The 24,384-nt window shown below is 40.0% G+C and overlaps 1 protein-coding gene across 1 annotated transcript in view; it reads right to left on the bottom strand.

Moving 5' to 3' along the window:
* Positions 1-24,384, bottom strand: part of TIAM2 (TIAM Rac1 associated GEF 2) — a 174,300-nt gene that overhangs the window by 34,961 nt on the left and 114,955 nt on the right. Inside the window, exons 10-15 of the mRNA XM_061989021.1 lie at positions 23,615-23,677; positions 18,314-18,481; positions 15,418-15,528; positions 14,895-14,973; positions 13,927-14,019; positions 12,574-12,834 (exon numbers count right to left, since the gene is read on the bottom strand). Of these exons, the coding sequence (XP_061845005.1) occupies positions 12,574-12,834; positions 13,927-14,019; positions 14,895-14,973; positions 15,418-15,528; positions 18,314-18,481; positions 23,615-23,677 (775 nt within the window). The remainder of the gene's footprint in view (positions 1-12,573; positions 12,835-13,926; positions 14,020-14,894; positions 14,974-15,417; positions 15,529-18,313; positions 18,482-23,614; positions 23,678-24,384) is intronic.

Below are 24,384 nucleotides of genomic sequence, written 5' to 3'. Positions count from 1 at the left end.
ATATCTCTCCGTCCTTTCTAAACACATTCACTCACACATAGTGAGTTTCAATGTGTATCACTTCCATTTGGGAAGGACGGGAACCTTTTAAGCAGTTAGCTTCTTCTGATCTTGCAAACAGGAATGTCTCAGGACACTAAAAAAAAATCAAGTCAGTGTGGTGTGCTGATGCTGACTGTACACCATGTGCCCACTACAGCCCTTCTATCAATTCCCATCTCAGCTGGAAAGAGGAGAGAAAATGTAACACAATGGGTGGAGATAAAGACAGGAAGAGATCACTCATCAGTTATTGTCATGGATAAAAAGGACTCAACTTGGAGAAATTAGCTTAATTTATTACCAATCAAATCAGAGTAATGAGAAATAAAATCAAATCTTAAAAACACCTTCCTCCCACCCCTACCTTCTTCCTGGAATCAGCTTCACTCCTAGTTTTCTCTATCTCCACCCTGAGTGGCAAAGAGTGACAGGGAATGATTGCTACAGTCAGTTCATTACACACTGTTTCTGCTACTCCTTCCTCTCAGAGGTAGGACTCCTCATTCCCTTCCCCTACTCCAGTGCAGGGTATCTCCCATGGGAGACAGTCCAACATGAACTTCTCCAATGTGGATCCTTCTCATGGACGCTCATGGTCCTTCATGAGCGCTCCAGTGTGGGTCCTTTCCACAAGGGAAACAGTCCTCCAGGAACAGAGTGCTGCAACATGGGTCGCCCACAGAGTCACTAGTCCTGACAGCAAACTTGATCCAGTGTGGGTTCCTCTCTGTCCACAGGTCCTGCCAGGAACCTACTCAAGTGTGGGTTTCCCAGGGAGTCATAGCTTCCTTTGGGCATCCACCTGCTCTGGTGGGGGGTCCTCCCTGGGATGCAGGTGGATGTCTGCTCCATTATGGTCTCCATGGGCTGCAGGGGCAGGGCCTGTCTCACCATGGGCTTCAGGGCAATCTCTGCTCCAATGCCTGCAGCACCTCCTCCTCTCCCTTTGCACTGACCTTGATGTCTGCAGAGTTGTTCCTCACCTATTCCCACTCCTCTCTCCAGCTGCAGTTGCTCAGGGTTTTTTCCCCTCTTCTTAAATGTGCTCTCACAGAGGTGCCACCATCATCTCTGACGGGTTGGGCTTTGGCCAGTGGTGGGTCTGTCTTGCAGCCAGCTGGCATTGGTTTTATCAGACACAGGGGAAGGTTCTGGTAGGTTCTCACAGAAGCCACCCTTGTAGCACCCCACCCCATATCCCCCCCTACCCCAAAACTTTGCCACATAAACCCAATCTAGTCAGCTTAATGCAAACAACAAGAGCAGATACCTCAGATAAATGCAAAAATTCTTAGGAAAGCACAAGGGAAAAATACTATTATATGAAAAGCTTAACTATATCATTTGAAACACATACCAAACTCTTTGCTTGGTTTCTAGCAATGAATGACTGAATAGCAAGAATTTACTCAGCACCTTCAGCTACCAACAGCATCAAAGATGAATGTCGTTACTCCTGCAACGTTTTGTCTTGCTGGTAGGCAGATACTCTCACTTCAGAGAAATTATAATGTAAGCATTGAGAACTGAAGAAAGCACACTTCCTAAAGTCATGCTCCTCACTACTCATCATTCAATTAAAAGTAGGCACAAAGCACACAGATGGGACAGTCAGTGAGAAAAACGAACACATACAGCTTATCCAAAAGCTCTGTACGCCTACAGGAAAATCTCTTCCCACGTTGCTCCAGTGATACACATACAAGTGGTCAGTATGGAAGTTATTAATATGTTTGTGAGTAGTGAGATACAATGGAAGCACATCCTCTAGCAGATGTGTGACACAATAATAATCTGTGCTAAGATCCCAGCCAAGAAAGCAAAGGAAATCAACTGGGAAACATCAACATTAACCATCCGGCAATTCGTTTACCATAAAGAAGCCATCAACAAATGCATATATCATTTATCTTTTTTTTTTTTCTGTTTAATTAATGAAGAAGCCTTAATTACTTTCTATTCAGCGCTGCTCTTACCACTTTAGCCACTCCCTGGAAGGCAAAATTACCGTGAGGAGAAAGTAGGAATCGAGGATCGTGATTCTTTTATAATTCTTTCTTTTTTTTCTTTAGTACTTCAGAACTTGTTCTGATTTAGATTTTTCTCACCCATTTCAAAAAATGACAAATAATCATCCCAAGCATGTCAAGTGTTATCAAATGTCGAGCACTATGTAGGTGGTGTAACCTCCCCCTTTTTCAAACTACAGCAAGAGGGTGTGTTTCCACCTGCCACTCTACTGACAATGATAAATTGAGCCTAAAAAAAAAATCTACAAAAGAGAGTAATATGAGGTTAAATGTACTTGGTCCCTCACTCCAGACTAAGACCACTACAGGGCATCACTTTCAGATCTAGCAAGAGAAGAAGTTCTGTACATCACTATCCTCAGTAAGCAAAGAAGCACTCTGACAGGCATTGAGAGTCTTGACTTCAATAAAAATATAGTGACTACACCACAGGTTTAGTTTCTACAATGTTTCTGAGATTGCAAAAAATTGTTTGCTTTGTATCAGAATAAGACCATCTCCTTTTACATTACATTGTTTTGACAAAATGCTGAGAGACACTACAGGGCAAAAATAAGTAGCTTGACCACAGAATATTGATCTATGACATAGGAGAGATATATGAAGTCTCCTGCTCCATCAGATTCAGGTGAGGAAATTGAATCTGCATCTGTCTCAGCTTAAGGTAAGATGCTCTATTAACAGCTAGTAGCTGTGAGTCTTTCTTGGTATGCCCAGCTCCAGCTGATTCACTTAGCGTATCATCAAACATTCACTAAAGCCAATAGATTCAGACTCCAAAGCTTATGGCAAAGCTAGTCCCACAGGACATGTGACTGACCCATGCCAAAATCCATCTGTCCTCAGCAGAAAAGTGTGAGGCAGGATAGCAACTATTGAATAGGAAATGACCATGTCTAAGGAGGGTGAAAACTGAGTTGCATTCACTCAGCTCAGATGATTAACCTCTCTTGAGCTCTCAACATTTAAAACCTGGCATATGAAATTGAAATTTAAGGGCAAACATTTTAATAAATGATTCATCTGATGAGGTGGAAAAGATGATGCTATGCAGCTGGTGAAGAACAAGCGATAGCTATGTTTGAAGAAGGAATGAGAATGTTGAGGAAACCTAATGTAGGAAACTAAAGATCTAAGAAAGAAAAGAGGAAAGAAAAGAAAGTGCAGCCTATCCACTAGGAAAGGATGTATTCATTATTGCAAAAAATCCCAAATACTCTAGAAACTGCCAATAAAACAGAACACAGCCAATCTTCAGCATGTACAATATTCTCCCTCTCCCCATTAAAGACAGTTTCCATAACATGGCCGCATGGTTGAGAAGGAAATGAGGTATTACATTTGGGTAATAAAGTTAAGCCAGGAAAAGCTGGAAAGCTGGGGGTTATGGAAAGCTGGTTTTTCTTTTGTTGTTGTTGTTGTATGAATTCTCTGGTTAATTATGATAATCTTGCCGCTCCCATATTCTTCTAGCCAATATTACTATCAAGAGAAAAGTGAGCTTCCAAGAGACAGGAACAAATATTTCCAAAGTCCCTGGTGCAAATCATTCTAAAGTCTGAGCCAGCTCTCAAGAAGGCACAAATCCTTGGTGGTCTTAACGTCTTTAGACTTACTGAAAAACAAGGAGTGGTAGGTGAAGCATTCCAGCATTGTCTGCGGAAAAGAAGTACCAGTGCAATGAACTCTAAAAACACTCCCTTGGAGACTAGTTCTCGTAACTTCAATTAAACAGTTCAGCCTGGCAGCTAAGATAATGTGGTTAGTTTTTTTGATTTGGTAGAACTAAATATATTTCAGGTTTTCAACAGTTTATTTACTTTTTTTAAGGAAGTAAAAAAAGAAGAGGTATGTAAGAATTTCCTTCTGTATCCTTTTACTTTCTGAAAGACTCCAAGAAATATATTTCAAAAGGTAACAGTTGATCCAAAGGAATTTACTGAATAGCTTTCAAGAGACATTCTCACAATCTCTGTTAAAGAAGGCATCCAAGTTTCACCAGAGAGATATGAAGGGTTCTGATTTCACTAGTTCCGTTATTCATAACTCGTATGTCTTGCTTAAATGAGGATCAGACCTTTTAGTCCTTTGGCTCACTTTATCCCCTGGAATCAGCATGGAGGGGCACTCAGCAGCTGGCATCCAGGACAGAGCCCAGGCAACCTCTCCAACTCTTTAATTTTCCATCTGGGTTGCAAAGAACACATTAACTGTAGTCAGGAAGGTGAAAAGCAAGTGAATTCTGAGAGAAGAAAAACTTCCACAGAATATTCATGAACTGTTCCACAATGGCCATCTACACTGGAGGAAGTGCTGGTACAAGTAAGGAGAGTCTAGAAGATGAGGTGTGGGGATAAAGCAAAGTAGGTTTAGTAAGACGGTGATAACAAAAGGACAGAGGAGTTGCTCTGGGGTTCTTTCCATTATGAAGACTGAAGTCTGGAAACATTGGGAGGTATTTGGAGGCATACAGTTCTTTAAGGCCTTCATACAAAAGCAGGTTTTTAATCCTTTAAACACCCTTTTGCCAGAGAAGGATTATTATAAATTTAGTGGTAAGTCAGCTGAAAAAATTCAGAACACAAGAGCAGTCCAGCTCAAGCGACATGTGGAGATCTAATTTCCACCTAGAAAAAGTGCATTGAAAGGTCCTACTTTACCTCAAGCTGTTGATCTGTTTCCTCTGCATGTCACAGCAGCAAATAAATGAACAAACATATAAATACTTTTTTTGTACTCTTACATTAAAAAACAGCTGCTACATGCTAAGCTTATTCATGAGGAGTTTTTACAGCTACATTTGATTTCTATACCAAAAGCTGTCTCCAGGTAGCTTCTGCACTAAAGCAACAGATCCAACAGAAGGCTGGTAGGTTGCAGCCACACGTGAGAAATATCAATTGAAACACATCATAATCCTCCACCACTTCAAGCTGAAAGACAAAGCAATTTGATTCACCTTTCATCTTCATTAGGCTTCTCTAAGAATCTAGGCAAATGACTGAGGTTTCATGGATGCCAAGTGCAGATTCTTATTAATCTCCAGTTAAGTTTTCCAGAATTACAGGAGTGTTCATGTTAGCTCCATTCAGTAATTTTAACCAGCATTTATGTAAGTTTTTGACTACTGCACAGTGCTAGTTCAGTTGTTTCCCCACAGCTGATACTCACAGGCAAGCATTACTGTTAAAGCATTCATACTCCAATGCTGGACCAAATTCAAAACAATCTGAGGGCAGTAACTGTGGTTATTAACTGTGCAATGGTTTACAGACTTCATGCTGCTTTAATCAGCTTTTAAAAAGATAGTGAATTACTAAAATTTATTACCACTTCACAAGCCCCTTCCTCTTTTTGCCAAGGAAATTTTCAAGTTCTGTCGAAAGCTTTTGATCTAACTTCAGATATCAACTAGCTCAACTTCTCATTGCGAAATTAGCATGACTTAAGTCTACTAATACAAGTAATTTCAGTTACTAGAAAACTAAATATGTTAGAGAAACAACTAAAATGCACTGGATTTTCATAATTACTTTGGTTTTGTTGTCTTTAAATATCTGTAAGATATCTTGGCTTTTATCACTTGTTGTCCTAGGCTTTTTGAACATGTTATAGGACTGGCTGGAAGGTATATTTTGAGCTTAGCTTCAAGGATGTAACAACTCTTTGGTGTAGCTGGAAATTTCTTTCAGGAATTCATCAAAGATATTAAACTTGGGAAGAAAATTAGCATACAGCTGTCACAACATCAGTCTTCCCAGATAGGGTTCTCAAACACAGAATTATTAGATGGCTGTCACTGGTAAGACTAATTGTTATCAAACAAAACATGCAATTACAGGCCAGAAATGGAGATTTCCTTCATAGCTCCTCTCATCCAAATGTTCTGGCTTCAGGAAGCAAACTACAAACCATCAGAAAGTGCTCTACATGTTTCCTAAAGGACAATACAACCAAGCTGCTTCCTTCTGCAGATCTGATACCACCTAGGCAGAGAGAACCTCATAATTGTGGCTAGGGTCTGAAATGCTCAAGCAGGACAAGTCTCCCTCTTTTATCCTCATCCATCCCTCAGTGAGGAAAGTTATGCTTCTTCTTTAAACAGTCCACATTTTCACATTTACAAAAAGGCAGTATATTCATGCAAATATACTTCTATTGTACAGCTTGCTTAAGACACATGCTGAATAGTGGCTTAACTCCAGTCAGCCACCTACTTCTGCAAGTGTGGTTTTCTGTAGGTTGCTTTATGCCTTTTTTTTTTTTTCTAAATATCTGAAGAAACATCCATTTTGAAGCTGGAGCAAAGTCCTTTAGATCCCCTGGCAGCTCCTTTGTCAGTTAACTGTTCATAGTAAAGTAGGGTAATTTGAATCATTTGCAAATTCAGTAACCAACAGGAGATATAAATTAGCAACATAATAGGAAATAGCTGCCTGTACTTCTGTAGCAATGCCTGATTAGCCCTTGGACATCAAGAGTAAACTGTTTTAACAGCTTATTTAACTTTCTAAACTTTCTCTGTCCAAGTATGCCAGTCAGACAACTGCTCTGGCTTTTCAGTTTCAAGCTTAACGCTTTACCCTGGCTCCTCAAATTGTTGCCTAAACACATTCATTTCCTAAGTATATAACAAATGCCTTTTTAGATACTGCCTCACTGGAGGCCAGTGTTAGCCATAGCTAGTGCCTTACCCTTCTACTACAGTTGAATAACTGTAGACAAGTGGCTGAAGTATGGAGGAGGAAGATATAGCACAGTCCATGCTGAGTAGCCACCATCCTCTACAAGCGTCAGCAAAGGCTGTAGCGCACTGCTGCTATTAGGTCTTCCTAATAGGAGCTGCTGGACATGCAGGCTGAGGCTGCTGGACATGCAGGGGTGCTGTCAGTGGCTCCTCTCCTGGTTTTTGCTGCTACTGTAGGATTTCTCACATGGTACAGATTTGGCCATTCTCAGAGGTCATCTACACCAAGGAGAGCTGGAAAGCAAATGGAGCTGGCTCTGCCCAGGTACCAAGTGTACCATCTTATAAGACGGTACACTTTCATCTCCATCTCAGATTTTAGGCACAAAAATAATGAAAACAAGGGGGGGGGGGGGGCGGGGGGGGAAAGAAGCTACTTAAAGCTTATCAAGAATTTGTGCTAGTTTAGCCAGTTAGTTTTTATAATTACTCAACCTATCTTACCTCTGTGAAACACAGAACATGTGCTGTTTGATATGTTTTAAATTATGCTTAAGGCACTGGTCTATATGTGGATGTCTCTATCATCATAAATAAATCTACTTGCTGTCCATATTGTCACTCCATAGATTTCAGTAGGACAGGTAACATCATGATTTGTGTCTGCCTATTGTCATTGGGCCAGAAGGTGCATCTCCACAGGGTTTAACGGAGTTTACACCAGGAAAAAACAATTTACCCCACTGATTTCCCAGGGATGAAATCACAGCAGCACCTAGCAAAACAGGACAGGACACTCTTTCAGTAGAAAAGCACAATGAAAAGCATTTAAGGCTGTCTCATTATATACTAAATCTTTTATTTTGCAGCAATACACATCTAGCAGGAAGCCAACAGGACAGTTTGTCAAGTACCAGCAAGAGCTCATTAAACCAGCAGTCTTGGGAAACACTTTGTATTGCAAAACATGCAGTAAGCAGTGAGTGCTCCTATGGACCCAGCTTCTGAAGAAGCAAACAGGTTTCTCTGAATTCAGCCCTACACTGCTAGAGACTCAGGTATTGTCACTGGCCAGACTTAGTCTTTTCCCAGTGATTCACATCACACGTAGCTGGAGTGGGAGCCAATCTACCACAGCTGACCAGAACTACTATAAACACACACCTTACCTCTGAGCTTGCTTGGGTGAACAGCCACTGCACGTCCTATCACATCTATGTGACTTCCTGCTCAAGTAAATTGGGTAACAAGTAAAAAAAAAGCCCAGCAGAGTGACAGATCTTCAGGCAGATAAGCAGTCATGCTGCATAGATGACTATGTGTCTATGCTAAAAAGAGGTGCTGCTTTTCTAGTGTGCTGCCTCACACCACACAGAAGCACTGGCTATATGTTATTAGAACCACCAGCAATGCATGCAGACCTGCACAACTAACACAGATGAGGGCCCACATCTAACAGGACTGTGGGTGTCCTTGGGATGCTAAGAAGCTATATGTACCTATTCTGAGCTCAGGCTGCGTTGGCGCTGGAAGAGGATGCAGGGCGTGTACCCAGAGTGGCGTGTGCAGAGACATGTGTACAGCCAACCTCTATCTCCCTTTTGCTCCCACAACTCGGTGGTACCTGATAAAGCTGAACAGAGTAAACTTTTCTGGAGATGGTGTGAGTTGCAACTACACTTTAAAAAAGGACTTAAACCATCTAGTGAAGCATATTGGAAAGGGAAAGCACCTATTCAGACCAACTACGATTATGACCACATTTAAAAAACAATTTAATCACATTGAAATGAACTTTGTGGCTGACTGAAGTGTTTTACTTCTGTGTATGCTTACTTCTGATTAAAATCAGTTTTGGAAAACAGAAGAACCACTTCCCATGTGAGGGATCAAACAATTCATCTTCTTCCTGAAGCAGTTATAATTTGCAAGTATCATGTTTAGCAGGTCAGGAGACGAAATACCATTGCTCCTCTCCATCACACATCCAAGCTACTTGTCAAACAGCATGAACCCTGACCCTTGACTCCAGCCCTGCTTTATACAACATGAAATAGCTTCATCATGAGTGACTCAAACCAGCGTGTCCCAGACTACACTGCTACCTGAGGATCATTGTGAAAGGTGGTGAAGCAGAGGACAAACTCCATGCTCCAAGACGGCCAGAGAGGTTCTCTGCAGGAAGGTCAGCTCTGACAGTAACTTTCCTTGCAACCAGCTCATCCCTCAGCTCCTGCCTGCCCTCTGCTCCTCTTCCTCCTGCTTACCTGGCTCTGGCCCTTGTTAGACCTCTGCACCCAACAGAGTTCAGCTCGCTGAGTTTGCAAGGGAGGAGAAAGTTTTCTCCTAATTAGCTCAATCGAAGGCTCCAGCAAGTACTGCTGCCAGCACAGGGGCGGGATGAGGGCTAGAAAAGAGGGCTAAATCTCTGCAGGGGAGGAGGAGGAGCAGTAGCAGTGCAAGCCTCCCCCATTTCAGTAACACCCAAGCCTTCTTCATCATTCCTCTAGAGAGATGGGCCAGACAGGAACCCAGAGCCAGCAGAGAAGGTAAGTGAAAGGCAAGGAGCACAACTGAGAGGTTTGGGGGGCGGGGGGCAGATGATGAATAGTTTCTTTACCATTTAATTTTCAGATGCAAGTATTTCCTCACGGGAAATTGTTAAAGCATATCCAAACTGCCATCCCCTTCTTTTTTCTTTCCTTTTTTTTTTTTTTTAAATCTTTTAATCACTGAAATCTATTGAACAAATTAGGGTTGATTTCAACAGTGTCAGCTAACCAGAAATGACAGCTTTTCTAGCAAAAACCCACTTGCTGGGGAAAAAATAATAATTGCTCAATTCTGACAGTAACTCACATACTGCACCGGGTTTTCACACCTACTAATGCTTCTACCTCCTGCCTCAGCACTCTATAGATATATGACTAGCCCACACGGGGTTGCCCTAAATATACAGTTTTCAATTCCCATGCTTTCTCCATTGTTTATTCCTCAGATATCCCTGACATCTTAAAATGAGACATTTTTTTCCTCTACAGTTTTAACAATTTCAGTCCAATTCCCTCATTTTTTAATTCTACACAAATATTTGTTTAATTTCCTTAGCACTAGAGTCTGGTGGAAATTTAGTTGCTCAGTTATTTGGTTTTCCACATTTATGAGTGCATTTTTAAAATGTATTTCATCTCATTTCTTTTCCAGGGTAAGCTTATTACAAGCCAAGCGGCTAAGCAGCAAGCACACAGCGTTGCCATGTGGGAGATCAAATGATATGACCACAGCAGGTCCAAAACACAGCTACAGGGTATAGCAACCTCTTGGAGAAAATGAATCACTCTCACAGAAAATTCCTTGGGAATGATTTTTAGGAGTGGCAGAGTTAGTGGCTTTGGAGAAAGTCAGTCACTTCCATTCGGTACAGTAAAGGCTGCCAAAGTTTGCCATGAGGTACAATTGAGTATCCTCAACATGGCAGAATACGTATGAAAAGGTATTCATCAGAATTCTACAGTTACAAAACTGTAAATAAATGTGGACAAACTATTACCACACAAAGCCAGCTATCTAAAGTAAATTCAGTTTTGCTCTTAGCTTGTGGTTGTCATCAAGCACCAGGCAGGGCATTACTCTGTGACTCAGTGCGGAAAATTTCTGCTTTGTAAGCATTTTATTAATTTTTTAGCTCATTAATCTTCACAGTTCTCTACAAAGATTAATAGAGCTAGTTAATTTTTAGAAATAGGGAGGCAATAGCAGAAACATTAAGTTCGTCAACTCCAGGCATGTACTTTGAGGCAAACTGTGCTTGATTTTTGAGAGAGGTCCCCCTCCACTGGCACTAACTAACTTTCAAAAGTGCTGCCCTAGAAGAAGAGGCTCAACATGGACAAGCAAATGTCAGAAACTATTTTTGAAAACTGTGGTCTTGGGAGTGATTCATTCAACTCTACCAAAGGAGATAGAATGCTATTGAACACTGGATGTGAATTTAAGAGTCTCTGGCCTCCAAATCCCTGTTCAGATCATTAAATACCCCTTCTTCTTATCTAAAATCTTATTCAATTCCTGAGAGAGCAACAAGACACAGAACAGTTAAACCCTTTACGATTACCTATTAATTCAAAGCAACGCAATTTTCTTCTGTTTCCATTTGAACCTGATCAGATGCTCAGACACTAAGCACTGAATTCAATAAACATGAAAGTCCTTCTCACAAAGCTTAATTTAGAACTATTTGTTCCCTTTCAGAATAAAATAAATCTTTCTTAGCTGCTTTTAAGCAGAAAAGCAAATACAGTATGTCCCTTTATCCACTAGTGCTTAGAGTATAACACATACTCCAGTAATTTCCTATTATAATGTAATATTTGCACAGGTTGCAAATTTATCCCAGAGGAATGAGGAATCTAGTGAATGGACACATACATTTATTACACTGAATACTCCAGGTAGTGCTGGCCCATGATATCAAGCCAATAAGCTGAATGATAGTCCTGGTATAATTATGCAATTAATTAGTTCTATCATAATTTTTGTTTTATGACACTAACTTTTATGTGCCACTAGTCAATTTAATGGCATTTTAAATTGAAATAAGGCCCCTGAGAGAGATGCTACTTACTGTACCACAAATCTCGTATTCAGATTTCCTTTAACTTCAAAAGATGACCTAATAAAGTGGCTTGATAATTAAATCCATTCTAACAAGTTCTGCCATTTTTAATTACGAAAAAAAAATCCAATCCGAAAACACTCGCCACCGTAATTATACACAAAAATCGGCCACTCCTTTTGGTACCTCTTGCTGCTCTCCACAGACAGCAGCATGCTTTGGCCAGCTTTCCTGCAGAACTTTACTAGCATCCCCCAGAGGTGCAGAGAGGAAACTGCACGTTTTACACGAGTTGCATTTGCTTCTGCCTTGTTTGAAAAATAGTCAAGGCGTGGGAAGGAAGGGGAGCAAACCCCCACGTACTTTCTATTTCAGACAAAGCATTTACAAGTATATTCTGGTATCACAAGATACGTGAAGTAAGATCAGCTAAAGGAAGAGGAGGGTGACCATTGCTCTCCTGCATCCAGCATGGCAGTGTTCCTCTGTGTGCCGCTTCCTATTTCCAGCTGAAAAGACAACCTAGCAGTGGGCATTGGCACCTCCCTCGGGTCTGGGAGGCCATGGCATCATCCTGGAGCAGCACTTACCACATCAGGCTTTTGGCACCTTCCCTGCCTGGTGCTCCTCATTATGGAAACCCATTGGTATCTCACCCTGGCACAGCACTGTTAGAATATGCCCTCCATTCAATGCTTCTTAATACAGTGGTTACCTGCTAAGTAAGAACCATGAGCAGGTAGTAGCAAGACAATCTTTACAGAAGGTGTTTTCATAGGCTTTCTTCTACATAGCGAGCAACTGTATCCAATGGAAACACAATGATATCAGGTGGGAGCAGAGCTAAATGACTCCTTTTTTGAGGTGATGATGTTTATTACATTTAAAGTACCCTCAGCATATGCAATATTTTACCATGTGTAAGGCATAAGGACACAGAACAGTTAAGAGAACATTTAATAATAATGGATGGCACAGCCAAACAGATTAGAAGGTAATTTCTCTGCAGAAATGATCATATTCTGTTTCATGTCTACTTTCTAGAAAAAAAATAACAGAGAGATATGAAGCACAAATTAAAATTAAGCAATTTGTGCTGATGTTTCTCACTAAGGCAAGCACAGAACATAATTGAGTTTTAAAACACATCAATATTGGAACTGAGGTAAAAGTAATAGAATTATTTGTCAACCTCTTACCATTTGCTGTGCTCTTTCTGAAGTTATCTAGAAACTCTTCCAGGAGCTGTGACTGGTTTGGAGGGGGCAACAAACTCTTTGGGTCCCTGGAAATGTCACCATCTGACCAGGACGTGCATAAGGGTTGCTGGGTCCCATAATGGTTCATTCTCAGAGTAAGCATTACACGCCTCTCTGAAAACAGTAACTCCATCTGCCCGAGGTCAAGATCAGACACAGCCTCTCCATTTATGCTCAGGATTTCATTGCCCACTCGGAGCCCTGGGAGCATATGAATGGAAAGAAAAAGAAAAGGAAAAAACAGCCAGAAATGAAAGAAAATAAGAGGGAATATAAAATGTAAACACAAACCAAAACTTATGCCGATTCACCTTTTATTTTAAGGATTTAAATCCAAATAGCCTAATCCTACCACAAGTGCATTAGAATTGCCATGAGCTTTATTTGTGCTATAATTATACAGACTGACCTCATGCTTACTTTGATAGGTGTTATACATAGTACAGCAATTGAGTTGTTTCTCTCTAAAGATGCTACAGAACTTGGTGAGTGGGAGGGCAGCACAACTTTCAATATGATTAGAATAGAGTCACCTCTCAAGACTCAGATACCACCATTGTACAGCACCTAACACATACTTTAGTATCTGGGAAGAATAGGGCAGTAGTCATGCAGATCAAATCATTCATACAAAACTGGAAGAACAGTGGATGGAGCCTTTATCAGCTTTTGTATAAATCTAAATAGTGGCAACTGCTGCCTTTGAAGGTCAGCAACAACCCAGTGGACATTACCCTCAGGTGGCAAATGAAACTGTCTCTGTTTTCTGGGTTTGTGTCTCTGCTTTTCAGGACTCCTGCTGTGCTGATGAAGAGAAGCAGTTTCTGAGCAGCACAGTAGGGAAGGTGTTCATGGAAACACATGCAGAAAACTGTTCTAGTGAGGGAGGCTACTTTCGTTGCCAGTAAAAGTGGAAGAAATGGGTCTTGGAGATTGATCAAGCCCATGAGGTTCCCAAGTGTGAGACAAATTCTCTCCAGCCTGTTCCTCTGTACAAAAGCACTTGGTCAGATAGCTGAACACAGACTTTGTCTCCAAAGAGGAAGACGAACTTTCCCCACTGTACTGAAAGGATAATTCAGTGAACTCTGTGTATATTATCTTTCCTAATATCACATACTTTCCACAATCTTCAGAAACAAAACTATGGCTAGTAAAAGCCAAGAACCATTTCAGAGAGCAGTACTAAAGCTCCTTCAAGATTTTGGGCTTTAAAAATGATAACGAATGCAATATTATTCAATATGTATTAAATTATACAATATTATTAAAACAGAAATTACAGTACAATACCTTCCTTGTATGCCAGTCCATCAGGGAGAACATCACTTACAAAAATACGAGTGAGATGCTGATTTTCATCAACTTGTGCTGTTACAGCAAAACCTGAAGTAAAATAAGTGTAAATCAAAAAGTTTCTCAGAAACACGTCTTCTATTTTTTTTTTTGTGTATTTAGTAGACTCTACACAACCAGAGAGAGGATACATCCACAGAATACAAAGAAATTACCACATTGTTTCGGAGTCATTGTAAGGCCTGTTTAAAGTTAATAGGACTTTTCTCCAGGAAATGTCATGCTGTGCTGTAAAATCCCAAGAAATTACATTTCAAAAGATTTTTTTCTACCTCAGCCCCATATGACATTTCAGTAACACAGCTCATGGTTGTAGGAAGAGTTCTGCAGTGTATCCATCAGACACAGAGGTGTCCTGAACAGATTAAAAAAACTGGAAACCCAAACTGTAAAGCAGCAAATCCTCGGCAAGACAGCCCAGAAAGGACTAATTTATGCCACCAGATTTGCAACAGATGAACAGCACAGAGTTGCCTTACAAAGGTATCTTCACAAGGTATGTAATTATTCCTAGGCATAACCGCCTCCCACAGACACAGACAACAAGATATTGTGCCAACAGAGTATCTCACTATCAAGAAAGAAGAAAGCAGACCTTGACCATGGTCTGATTGAGACAGACTGTATTAATCCTGGCAAAGAACTTTTGTCTTCTAACAATTCTATGCTTGGCCAGTGCGGCTGAATTAGAAAGTGGACCCTTCACTAACATAGAAAATGTGCTTGCCAGTGTAAAACAACCAGTTTGAATCTTCATTACAATGCCTTGAGTCCTTTGCAGACTCTCTTACTGTCCTCTGCAAGAGCTGTCAAGGACGGCTTTAACTGCTTTCAGAGACAGAAAAGTCCTGAAGAGAGAAAGCAAGCAATGAGAAGAATAAAAACAAAAATTCATGAGAGCTTACCAAAATCATTTATGTTTTCAGTCTTTGTAAGATGAATGTGATAAACATTTAATGGACAAATTTCTATTTCATCATACACCTGTTGGAAAAAGAAACAACACAAGTCGTCAAATTATGAAATTGCAATCATCAATTATCAAGGTATAGACTGAAAAATTAGCACAATATCTGTTGTGTCACTAAAATGCAAAAACTCCTGTCTTTACATAGAGAACTGTTGCAAGGATCACCAATATCAGTGGAACTACATGTAGAGGAAGCTGAAAACCCAGCCTGGAGCAGACTGACGGTCTACTTTTCTACTAGAAGCTCCACCTAAACCTTCAAACAGTTCTTGAATACAGTGTGTGCAGTGCCCAGCCACCCAAATGTCTGCATAGCCATGGACTGTGTGAACAAGGATGACAGGATGCAATCTAGGAACAACATTAAAACCTTAGTTTAGATTTAAATCACACATATTTTTAGGTGATAATTCAACTGTAGTTACAGACATCATAAACCTCTATTTAAAAGGAGTCACACTTTCCTGGTCTAATATGTATTCGTAAGGTTCAGGAGCACAATACTCTGTATTTTCATCAACCAGTCTTCTGAGTTGTAAGCCATAGTGTCTTGGCTCCAGTTGTTTCATCTGAGGAATAAAGAGAATGGAGTTTGGAATTTGTGATTTATTTCCAGAATCCCAGAAGAAAAATAAGTGACATCTCCCCCTCCTCCCGCCAAACTCTTTAGAAATCATGCAAAAGTCATGTTCTCTACAAGTCATTTTCTGTCTATTTTTTGTGGTATAAACAAAACTAGCTGCATTGCTTTGAAGATAAGGTTCAAGTGCAATTTCCATTTTGTCTTATGATCCTCCCAAATCCTTTCATAAATACTATGTCTTGGCTATTAGATTAACTGAGCGCTGCTGTATGTTTCCAAAGACATCACAACTGTTTTCTGTCCTTTTGAACTTACACTCCCAACCATCTTTTTCTGTGACTACTTTTAATGACTCAGTTCTGCTCAGCAACTTTCTCTTCTGATGCAGAAAAGTATATGCATGTACGGGACGTTAGGAGAGGTGAAGGGATGGGAAGTAGGTTCCCTAAGGGTTTGCCTTTATTGGATTTTATTTTTATTGCTGAGTTTCATCTACGATCAGAGAGTCACCTATTTTTTTTTCTCCACATGAAGTCAAAGTGAAAATCCTGTCTCAACAGGAAGTCAAAGAGAAATAGAAATATTCCCAAAGGATATTAGTCTGAAAGTGTCGAGCCCCTGATGAGAGTCTCTCTGAAAATCAGGATACTGGCAAGACCACTGCACAAACATTTCATTTTAGCATATTAATAGAGCAACATTTCTAAAACAGGAGGAAGTAACATTTCTAAAATGGGAGTGACTGCATCTCTGAGGGTTTTTTAACCTCTTTAACATATCCCTGCAGCTTAAAGAATCTAAATCTACTGAGTAACTAGTAATTACCTTAACATTTTATTATGTTTAACAGTTTATGAGTTGTATGTGTTCTGTAACAATTGTGTTCAAGTGCACTTTTTTTCTATATGTGCTATCCAAAAGCCTCAGATGGAAAACAGAAACGAGAAAAGCATAAACCCCATAAAGCATGAACGAAGGGGAAAAAAAAAGCAACTCCTTTCATCTTTATCCTTACACACATAACATTCAAACACGTTCTGTTAAGAAGAAAGATTCCTTACACTCACCAGAGCAGAATGAAAATGTAAGAAGGAAAAGAACCAGGATACATGAGCAGAAAGTATTCAGCATTACAGAATGCTTATGAAAAGCTTTACACACAGAATAGAAAGGAAAAATAAAACAGAAAAAATGTTTAAGAAAATAATCAAATAATCTGAAACTAAATGTTCATGCATTAAAGACAACGAAAATTAAAAGTCAGCTTTGCAATTAAAAGTATTTTGGAATGATGAAGTAAGAGAGGTAAGGAATTTCCTTGTCAACTTAATTTTACATTTATAAATTTTACTTCGGAGTCTTGCATGTCACCACAACTACTTCCAAATGTTTCAGCTCCATCGTGCCATCTGGTGGCTAAATAATGTTTCAGACAAACCCTTACGCCTGACTAAGTGCAGTAAATTTAATGCCTGGCTTTAATCTAAAATAAAAATGTTTCTCTAGGATTCAGTCTCTACCAACAAAAGCAATGAGAAGACAATTTCTTCTCAGGAATGCCACGGAGACAAATTGTGACTTGGCTAAACCAATGCACTTAATTTAAAAACTATCATTCACCCTGGATTTTTAAAAACTTGTGTAATTTAATAGTATTTGTTTACAACATTACCAGGTGCAAAAAGCTATTACATTGGGTCATTTCCTCCATTAAAAGCCTCAAAATACACTAACTTCAAGCCAGGAATGAGTTCATCTGAAAGTTCACACTAACCGATGCCAAAAACTATAGCTGAACTTTGTGCAGAGCAGGACTCCTTTTTGTCCTGTTTTTTTCCCCTTTATTTGTGAAGTAAATAAACCATGTTTACCAGTTGGCAGAAAACAGAACTTAGGAGTAAATGTTAGAGTCCTGGGTTAGGGGTATAACCTTGGGATAGAGTTATTTTTTAAAAAAAATCATGATTTAAGTGACTTGAATCATGAAGTTAGAGCACTGACACACATGGAGATAGAGGCTCTAAGTATATTGGGACAAGCTAGAGGTGCAAGTCTTTTGTCTGTAGTTAGAACTGGTATTTCTACTTTACCTTCAACTTGTGACTCAGTTTTCCACCCCAAGATCTATAGCAATCTCTCAAATCGCTGGCACTGACTTTCAGACAGTAATGAATTCTTTAAAATTGGCAAATAGAGCTGGTACTGAATTAAAAGCTTTAAAGAGTCCTTTAAGCAGCAAACATTGATCACAGAATCATTAAAAGACCTTTAAATGTCACCGAGCCCAACCACTAACCTAACACTGACAAGCCCATCACTAAACTAAACCATATACCTAAGTACCTCATCTAGCATCTCTAGCAATGACAGTCTTTGTCACAGCAGTCCTAAACATTTCAAGCTCCTGGCATTAACTCAACCAGTCCCTGTTACGCCTCTGCCATTAATTTGCACAGAAAACTGGGTTTGCAGCAATGACAACATAGAGTGGACACGTGCTAGGATTTCTCAGGGGCTGACTACTTGGCAAACTGTCACCACTCTGAGTATTTACTGTGTATTCACTGTCTTTAATAAAGCTTCTTGAAAACCTTTCCACAGTTTTGCTACCTTGGCTACAATACATAAAAACCACAACTAAAGAAAACAGAGCAACATGCTTTAATACAGTGACAGGGAGATGCTGGTATTATGCTCTCGCTGAATATATCATGTTCCTTCTGAAGCCCGCAGCTATTAACAAGGTGCAATCATAGATGAAGAATGAGTACCTTGCATGCCAAAGACAAAACATCTTCCACCTTGTGCTCTGGCTTGAGGGTCAGAGCAACTCCTGGGCCATCACAGAAGTGAACGTATGTCTGTGTTTCCCAAGTACTCTCCTTCTGGATGCTCTCTGGCACTAAGCAGTAGACATTCAAAAAGTCATCTACTTGCTGCTGAAAACAAGGGAGAAACATACACATATGTGGATGTCACAGAGTGAAATTACATTGGCAGTTTGCAGTGGGTATGTATTTAGACACAGTACTATGTGTTGCTTCACAGCAAGACAGGGACAAAGTTCTGTCACCTGCTCTTACTACTCAAGAACTGATTTTCTTGAGAATAGACTGCACTTCCTCTGCATTCCCACTACAGGCTTTTATGCCTTTAATATTAATTGTTGATTTAACTCGATGTGAAAATATGTAGCTACCTGGCAGTGGGAATAAAATCTTAACAAGAACTGAGTACCACATTTTTACCTAATTAACAAATGCAAAAAAACCCTGGAATTACTGTATTTTTGACAGCAAGTGATAATAGAGTAAACTTCCAGCAGAGAGCACTGTGGAGCAAGGCTTGCCATAACAAAGGACTAAAGCAGGAATAAATTCTATTTACAGTTTAAGAACACGTTGTTTCATAGGTAGCACAGTGTTACTTGCCTGTTTACCATTTTGCTTCAGATTCCCTCTTATGAAACCGCTCAGCTTGATCAAATAACAACATCCACCCTGTCACTTTCTTACTCATTTTCACACATTCTCCTGTACTATACTTCAGGCTACAAGACTCAAAGGAAGCCACACAATGAGAAGAAAAACAGAGAGCTGTTCAGAATTTGGGGTTTCATCTATATATATTTGTCTGGCTATTCAGCTTGTCACTTAAATATCCATACTAAGACATTTAAGTTTGCACAGACAGGGTCCTTTGATTCACCTTACAGTCAATAGAAAGGGTGATAGTGCTGTAAAGTGTTGAAACTGCCATATCTTAAGATATCCTGAGCTGTTCTCAGGAGTGCCTACCTCTTTAATGCTTTTTCTTTGTATTTTTGTTTGTTTGTTTGGGGTGGGATGGTTTCTTGTCTACATAAAGCCCCTACATTATGCAATTTTTTCTCCTAACTCTGCAGGGACACAAGACCAAGACTGCACTGCAATTAAAAGCTGCAGTAAAATCACTGCACAGGGACTCCTTCCCTTCCTACAGGCAGCAAAGTTATTGACAACAATCTACTAGTAGCAACAGAGAGACCAATATTATTTTGTTTTTCCATATAACAACCTTAGCTGTGAAACTGATGTAGTAAGCCATCCTAGCCAGGCAATTATCAAACAATGCAGACATTCAGGTTGCAGCCAAGCCAGAGCATGGCACAGGAGTAATTTGATGCCAGAATAATGCTGGTTTTGGAAGTATAATATTAATGAAGTAATCACAGTTACAAATCTCATATCTCTTGCTCAGCTGTCCCTTTTAACTAGTCAAAAGTGAAATTTCAATTAACACAGGTCTATAGAAATCCTACTAAAACCCAGAAACTATTATACACAATAGGAATCATGTTACACTACTGCAATTAATGGAGCTATGAAACCTACACCAGGTGAAGTTTCACCTCAGTGGCTCTGGTTCCAGACTGCTCATAAAACTGGTGGGTGTCAAAGATAATAGCTGTAGAAGTGTGGTCCTCCCAGAAGCACTAAATCAAGTGCCTGGGAATAAACACTGAGCTCCTTCCATGGTGTAAACAACAAAAGAGAAAGAGATAGGCAGGCAGGCTGTGAGTGCAACTGAAAAAAATCCCAGAGATGAGGTTTAAAAAACCAAACCCCAAACACACAGGATTAAGGTGAAGAGAAATAGATTTAAGGCCATCTTTTTTTCCAGAAGCTTTTAAGACAGGACAGAACGTTCTGCAGCCAATGTGAGCTGCATCCCTTTTCTCACCACGTAACTGGTGCTCAAGCATACACCTTGAGATAAACTGTTATTAAACACGACTATGTTCTGCAACTGCAGTCAAGGTACTGTTGCTTCACCCACATTTTCCATCTCAGAAAATCTGACATGAAAAGAGATTTATTTTTTTTTCCCCTGTTATGTATGCAGTGACTAATTCTACAATAGCTCATTCATTCACTGCCACATAAAGTTAGAGCAACCCATCCAATTTTCCAGAAATAGGCGCCAGGATTTGAAGACTGTCACACGTTGTGCCACAGGCCTGCTGCAAGGACCAATAGGTTACTTCATAATTTCCTCCCACTATTTGCCTCTGGTTTTATTATCCTCTTCAGGGAAAATACAGCCTCCCTGGCAGATTTCAATATTCAGCATTCGCCGAAGTCCTCAGGTAGCATTTTATAAAACTTTGATGCTGTTTTTGTTTTCCATTTGAAATCAGTCAGTGAAACCGGGCTGATGCCAAAATAACGGTTTTCAGAGTTATGATGAATCATTTCTGAGTTGTGCTATGATTCATCAAAATGTCAGGAACTTAAAAATGCCCACGCTATATTTAATGCCCATTAAAAAGAAGGTTTTAGAAGTAAGGTTGATATTAGGATGATGATGATGATAATAATAATAATGTTTTTCTAGATGTAAGGTTGAACTTCAGAGCTCTGTTTCAGAACCTAAATTGGAGTGTTTTTTCTAGTTTTGAAACATGATCTCATTAAACTTTGTAAAAGCCTGTCCCAAAATCTCCCTGGGGGTAGGGCTGTGAGCCTTTGCCTGAATTTGGAGAAGGCTGCTTTTATCCAGAAGTGGATCAAGAAGCCAGACATCATTTCTTCCTCAACATGGCATCAAAGAAAGAAGACTTAATTCTGCCTGCTCCTGGGCACTTTCAGAATCTTCCTCTGTCTCATTCAAAGGGTTCAGGAAGAATAAACACTCTTGTCAGGCCAGAGGATGGGGGACGTACTGCAGCCTCCACTGCACAAGGCAGCACCATCGGCCTCCCAGCCTGGAGGGGGTCTGCACTAAACCAAGGTAGTGGTGTTACAGCCCTTGTGAAGAAATCTTCAGGGGTGCACCCAAGAGATTTTGCCTCTTCTTAATCTCAAGAGGGATCAAATCTTTTCACGTTTTAACAGGATTGAACGTAGATAAGTTGTGTTTGCTGTCTCTGGGTTGGGAAATGGATGCCATCTGACACCATATCCAGTGGTACATACTGGAGGAATTTTTAAGTGTTGCCTACTACATTTCACCTAGAAAGCCCTCATATTAGAATTTATTTTGCAAAGATTAACTTAGTTTAAACAAAGTTTAGTTTCCAAGCCCCAAGCGATAGCAAGCAAGTGGTCAAGTAACTAAGGGAATTCAAGCGTTTCAATGTACTTCTTCAAAGAATTGACAAAATACTTTCAGGAGACAAAACAGCATTAGCCCATTAGCTGCTCTCAGTGGGAATCTCTCCTAGCAGTGTATCTTCTACATAATTATATCTTTCTTTCTTTCTTATCTAACCATTAAATGAATGTACTTGATGAGAAACCATCTAGCACATGATACAAAAAACCAACATAAAAATCTATGAGAAATTAAAAACTTTGTCCAAATTTCCCCCATGAGACTCATTACAACTCTTCACTGTGGTTAATAATTTTCTGGAGCAACATTTCATAGAATCATAGAATGGCAGGGGTTGGAAGGGACCTTTAGAGATCATCTAGTCCAACTCCCCTGCAGAAGCAGGGTCACCTAGATCAGGTCTCACAGGAACGTGTCCAGGTGGGTCTTGAAGACTTCCAAGGCAGGAGACCCCACAACCCCTCTGGTCAGCCTGTGCCAGGGCTCCCTCATCTGAACAGTGAAATAGTTTTTTGTTATGTTTAGATGGAACTTTTTGTGTTCCAGCTTCATCTCATTACCCCTTGTCCTGTTGCTAGATGCCATAGAAAATTGGATGTCCCAGCCTCCTGACACCCACCATTCAGATATTTGTAAATATTAATAAGATCTCCCCTCAGTCTTCTCCAGACTAAACAGCCTCAGTTCCCGCAGCCTTTCCTTGTATGGAAGATGCTCCAGTCCCCTGATCATTTTGGCGGCCCTGTGCTGGACTCTCTCCAGCAGTTCTCTGTCCCTCCTGAGCTGAGGAGCCCAGAACTGGACACAGGACTCCAGATAAGGCCTCACCAGGGCAGAGTAGAGGGGGAGCAGAACCTCCCTTGACCTGCTGGCCACACTCTTCTTTATGCATCCCAAAATGCCACTGGCCTTCCTGGCTACAAAGGCACATTGGTGGCTCACGTTCAGTTTATTATCAACCAGGACTCCCCATTTTAAATGTAGATTTTGACTTTTTGTCTAATACCTGATACACAAATTCAGCTGAGGGAACAGGACTATAACATAATATTTTTTAATCCTTCAAGTTTTAAACTGAATCACCGGAATATCAACTTCAGGGAACAAAGGAGGAAAAGGACAGTGGGTAGGTGAGAAGACAAATACCCGTTTTAGTCTGGCACACGTTGTCACTAAAGAAATCTAGCTATAGCATACAGAAAACAAAGTCCAGAAACTGTGTACCTAAGACTTAATTTGAATCTTTATTTGGAACCTACCAAGAGAGAAGGATTGTCTATGTAATCCTGCAGTAAACAGACAATGCTCAGTAGCTCTACGCCTATACAGTTATGGATTTTGGAGCATCCTGTTTTGCTTCCAGACAGGGGGAAGACAACTTTATCTCCACGGAGGCTGCAGTAGTTGAAAGGGACTGTGACTCAAGCCAGGCTCTTCTCCTGGGCACTGGAGAACATCAGCCACAGCTACTCAGTAATGCCACAGAGTGGATGTTGCTTCCTCTTCCTCTACTTGAGCAATCTGCAGCTATATATTAATTAACATTTCTCAGCCAGTATGATCCATAGATTTTAATTAGACTGCATTTGCCTTTATACTCAAAATACACTGGTTCTGTTTGAAGGGAAAAAATACACCATGGGTTTTGCCACACTGTAAAGGATGCTTTCCCACAAGCTGGGTTCCATATCCCTCTCAGACACAAACTTACAGACAGTGTATACATTGTATGACTGGTGTGTGAAGAAGCTTCTAGGGATTATTTTTTAAATTATTTTCTTTAAAAAAAGGCTGCCATGCATGTTCAGAAACTGATGTAAAATGGTTTCACTAGTACAGTTCTAATTCTGCAATTTAACACTAACCGCTCTTTGAAAAACCTCTGTGGGGTTTTTGACCCAGTCTCATCATACACTTAGTGAAACATACAGGAACTGAAAACAAGATGGTGTGGAATGGGAACAAGGATATCTTACCTCAGCAGAGTTGGCTGAATTACGGACACCAGCAAATCCATGTCCTCCAGCCGAATCAAAAATCTATTAGAAATATGAGAGGTAAATCAATAAGTTGAATAAACCATTAATTTCTTAACTGCTAGGTAAATGCTTTGAGAAAATGAAAAATAAATGTATGAACCTGCTCAATCCCAGGGATCTTTTTGTACTTTTTATCACTTTATTCTGACTAGAAGTATCAAAGAAACATAAATCTCCCTCTACAAAGACAATTTAAGCAGGTTTTCTCTTTTAGGCCACACACTTTCACATTCAAATGTCTTACAGCACTTACATCCTTGTTTTTTTGTATCTACTGTTTAGCAACACAATTGAAGTAATTTCCTTTCAAACCTACACTATGCTTGAAGTCAATAGTATCCCAGAGAGTGAAATTGTAAGTACACCTGCAAGTCTTGTAATGTTTTAAATGAACTATTTCAAATCACTGTTGCTGTTTCCTAAAACCCGTTACCTTGTAATTTTTCACCTATTCTACCCAAGCCATTAGCTGGACACTATGGATGGAAACTTTTAGCTTAACTTTTAAGGAGTACTTGACCCAAAGCCTGTGCCATTAAATAATGAAAACAGCTGACTACTGTATCTGCTTTGGAAGTGATGAAAGCAGAACCTTTTCTCTTTTTTTTTAAATTGGTTTTGAAAGCTTAACTACTAGTATCTCACAAAGTGTTAGGCTTACTAATGAAATCTTTAAAAATCCAATAAACAGCTGTGGATACAATCAG

Source organism: Colius striatus, chromosome 2 (assembly GCF_028858725.1).
Source record: "Colius striatus isolate bColStr4 chromosome 2, bColStr4.1.hap1, whole genome shotgun sequence".
NCBI lineage: Eukaryota > Metazoa > Chordata > Aves > Coliiformes > Coliidae > Colius > Colius striatus.
This window is presented reverse-complemented; position numbering and strand designations above follow the sequence as displayed.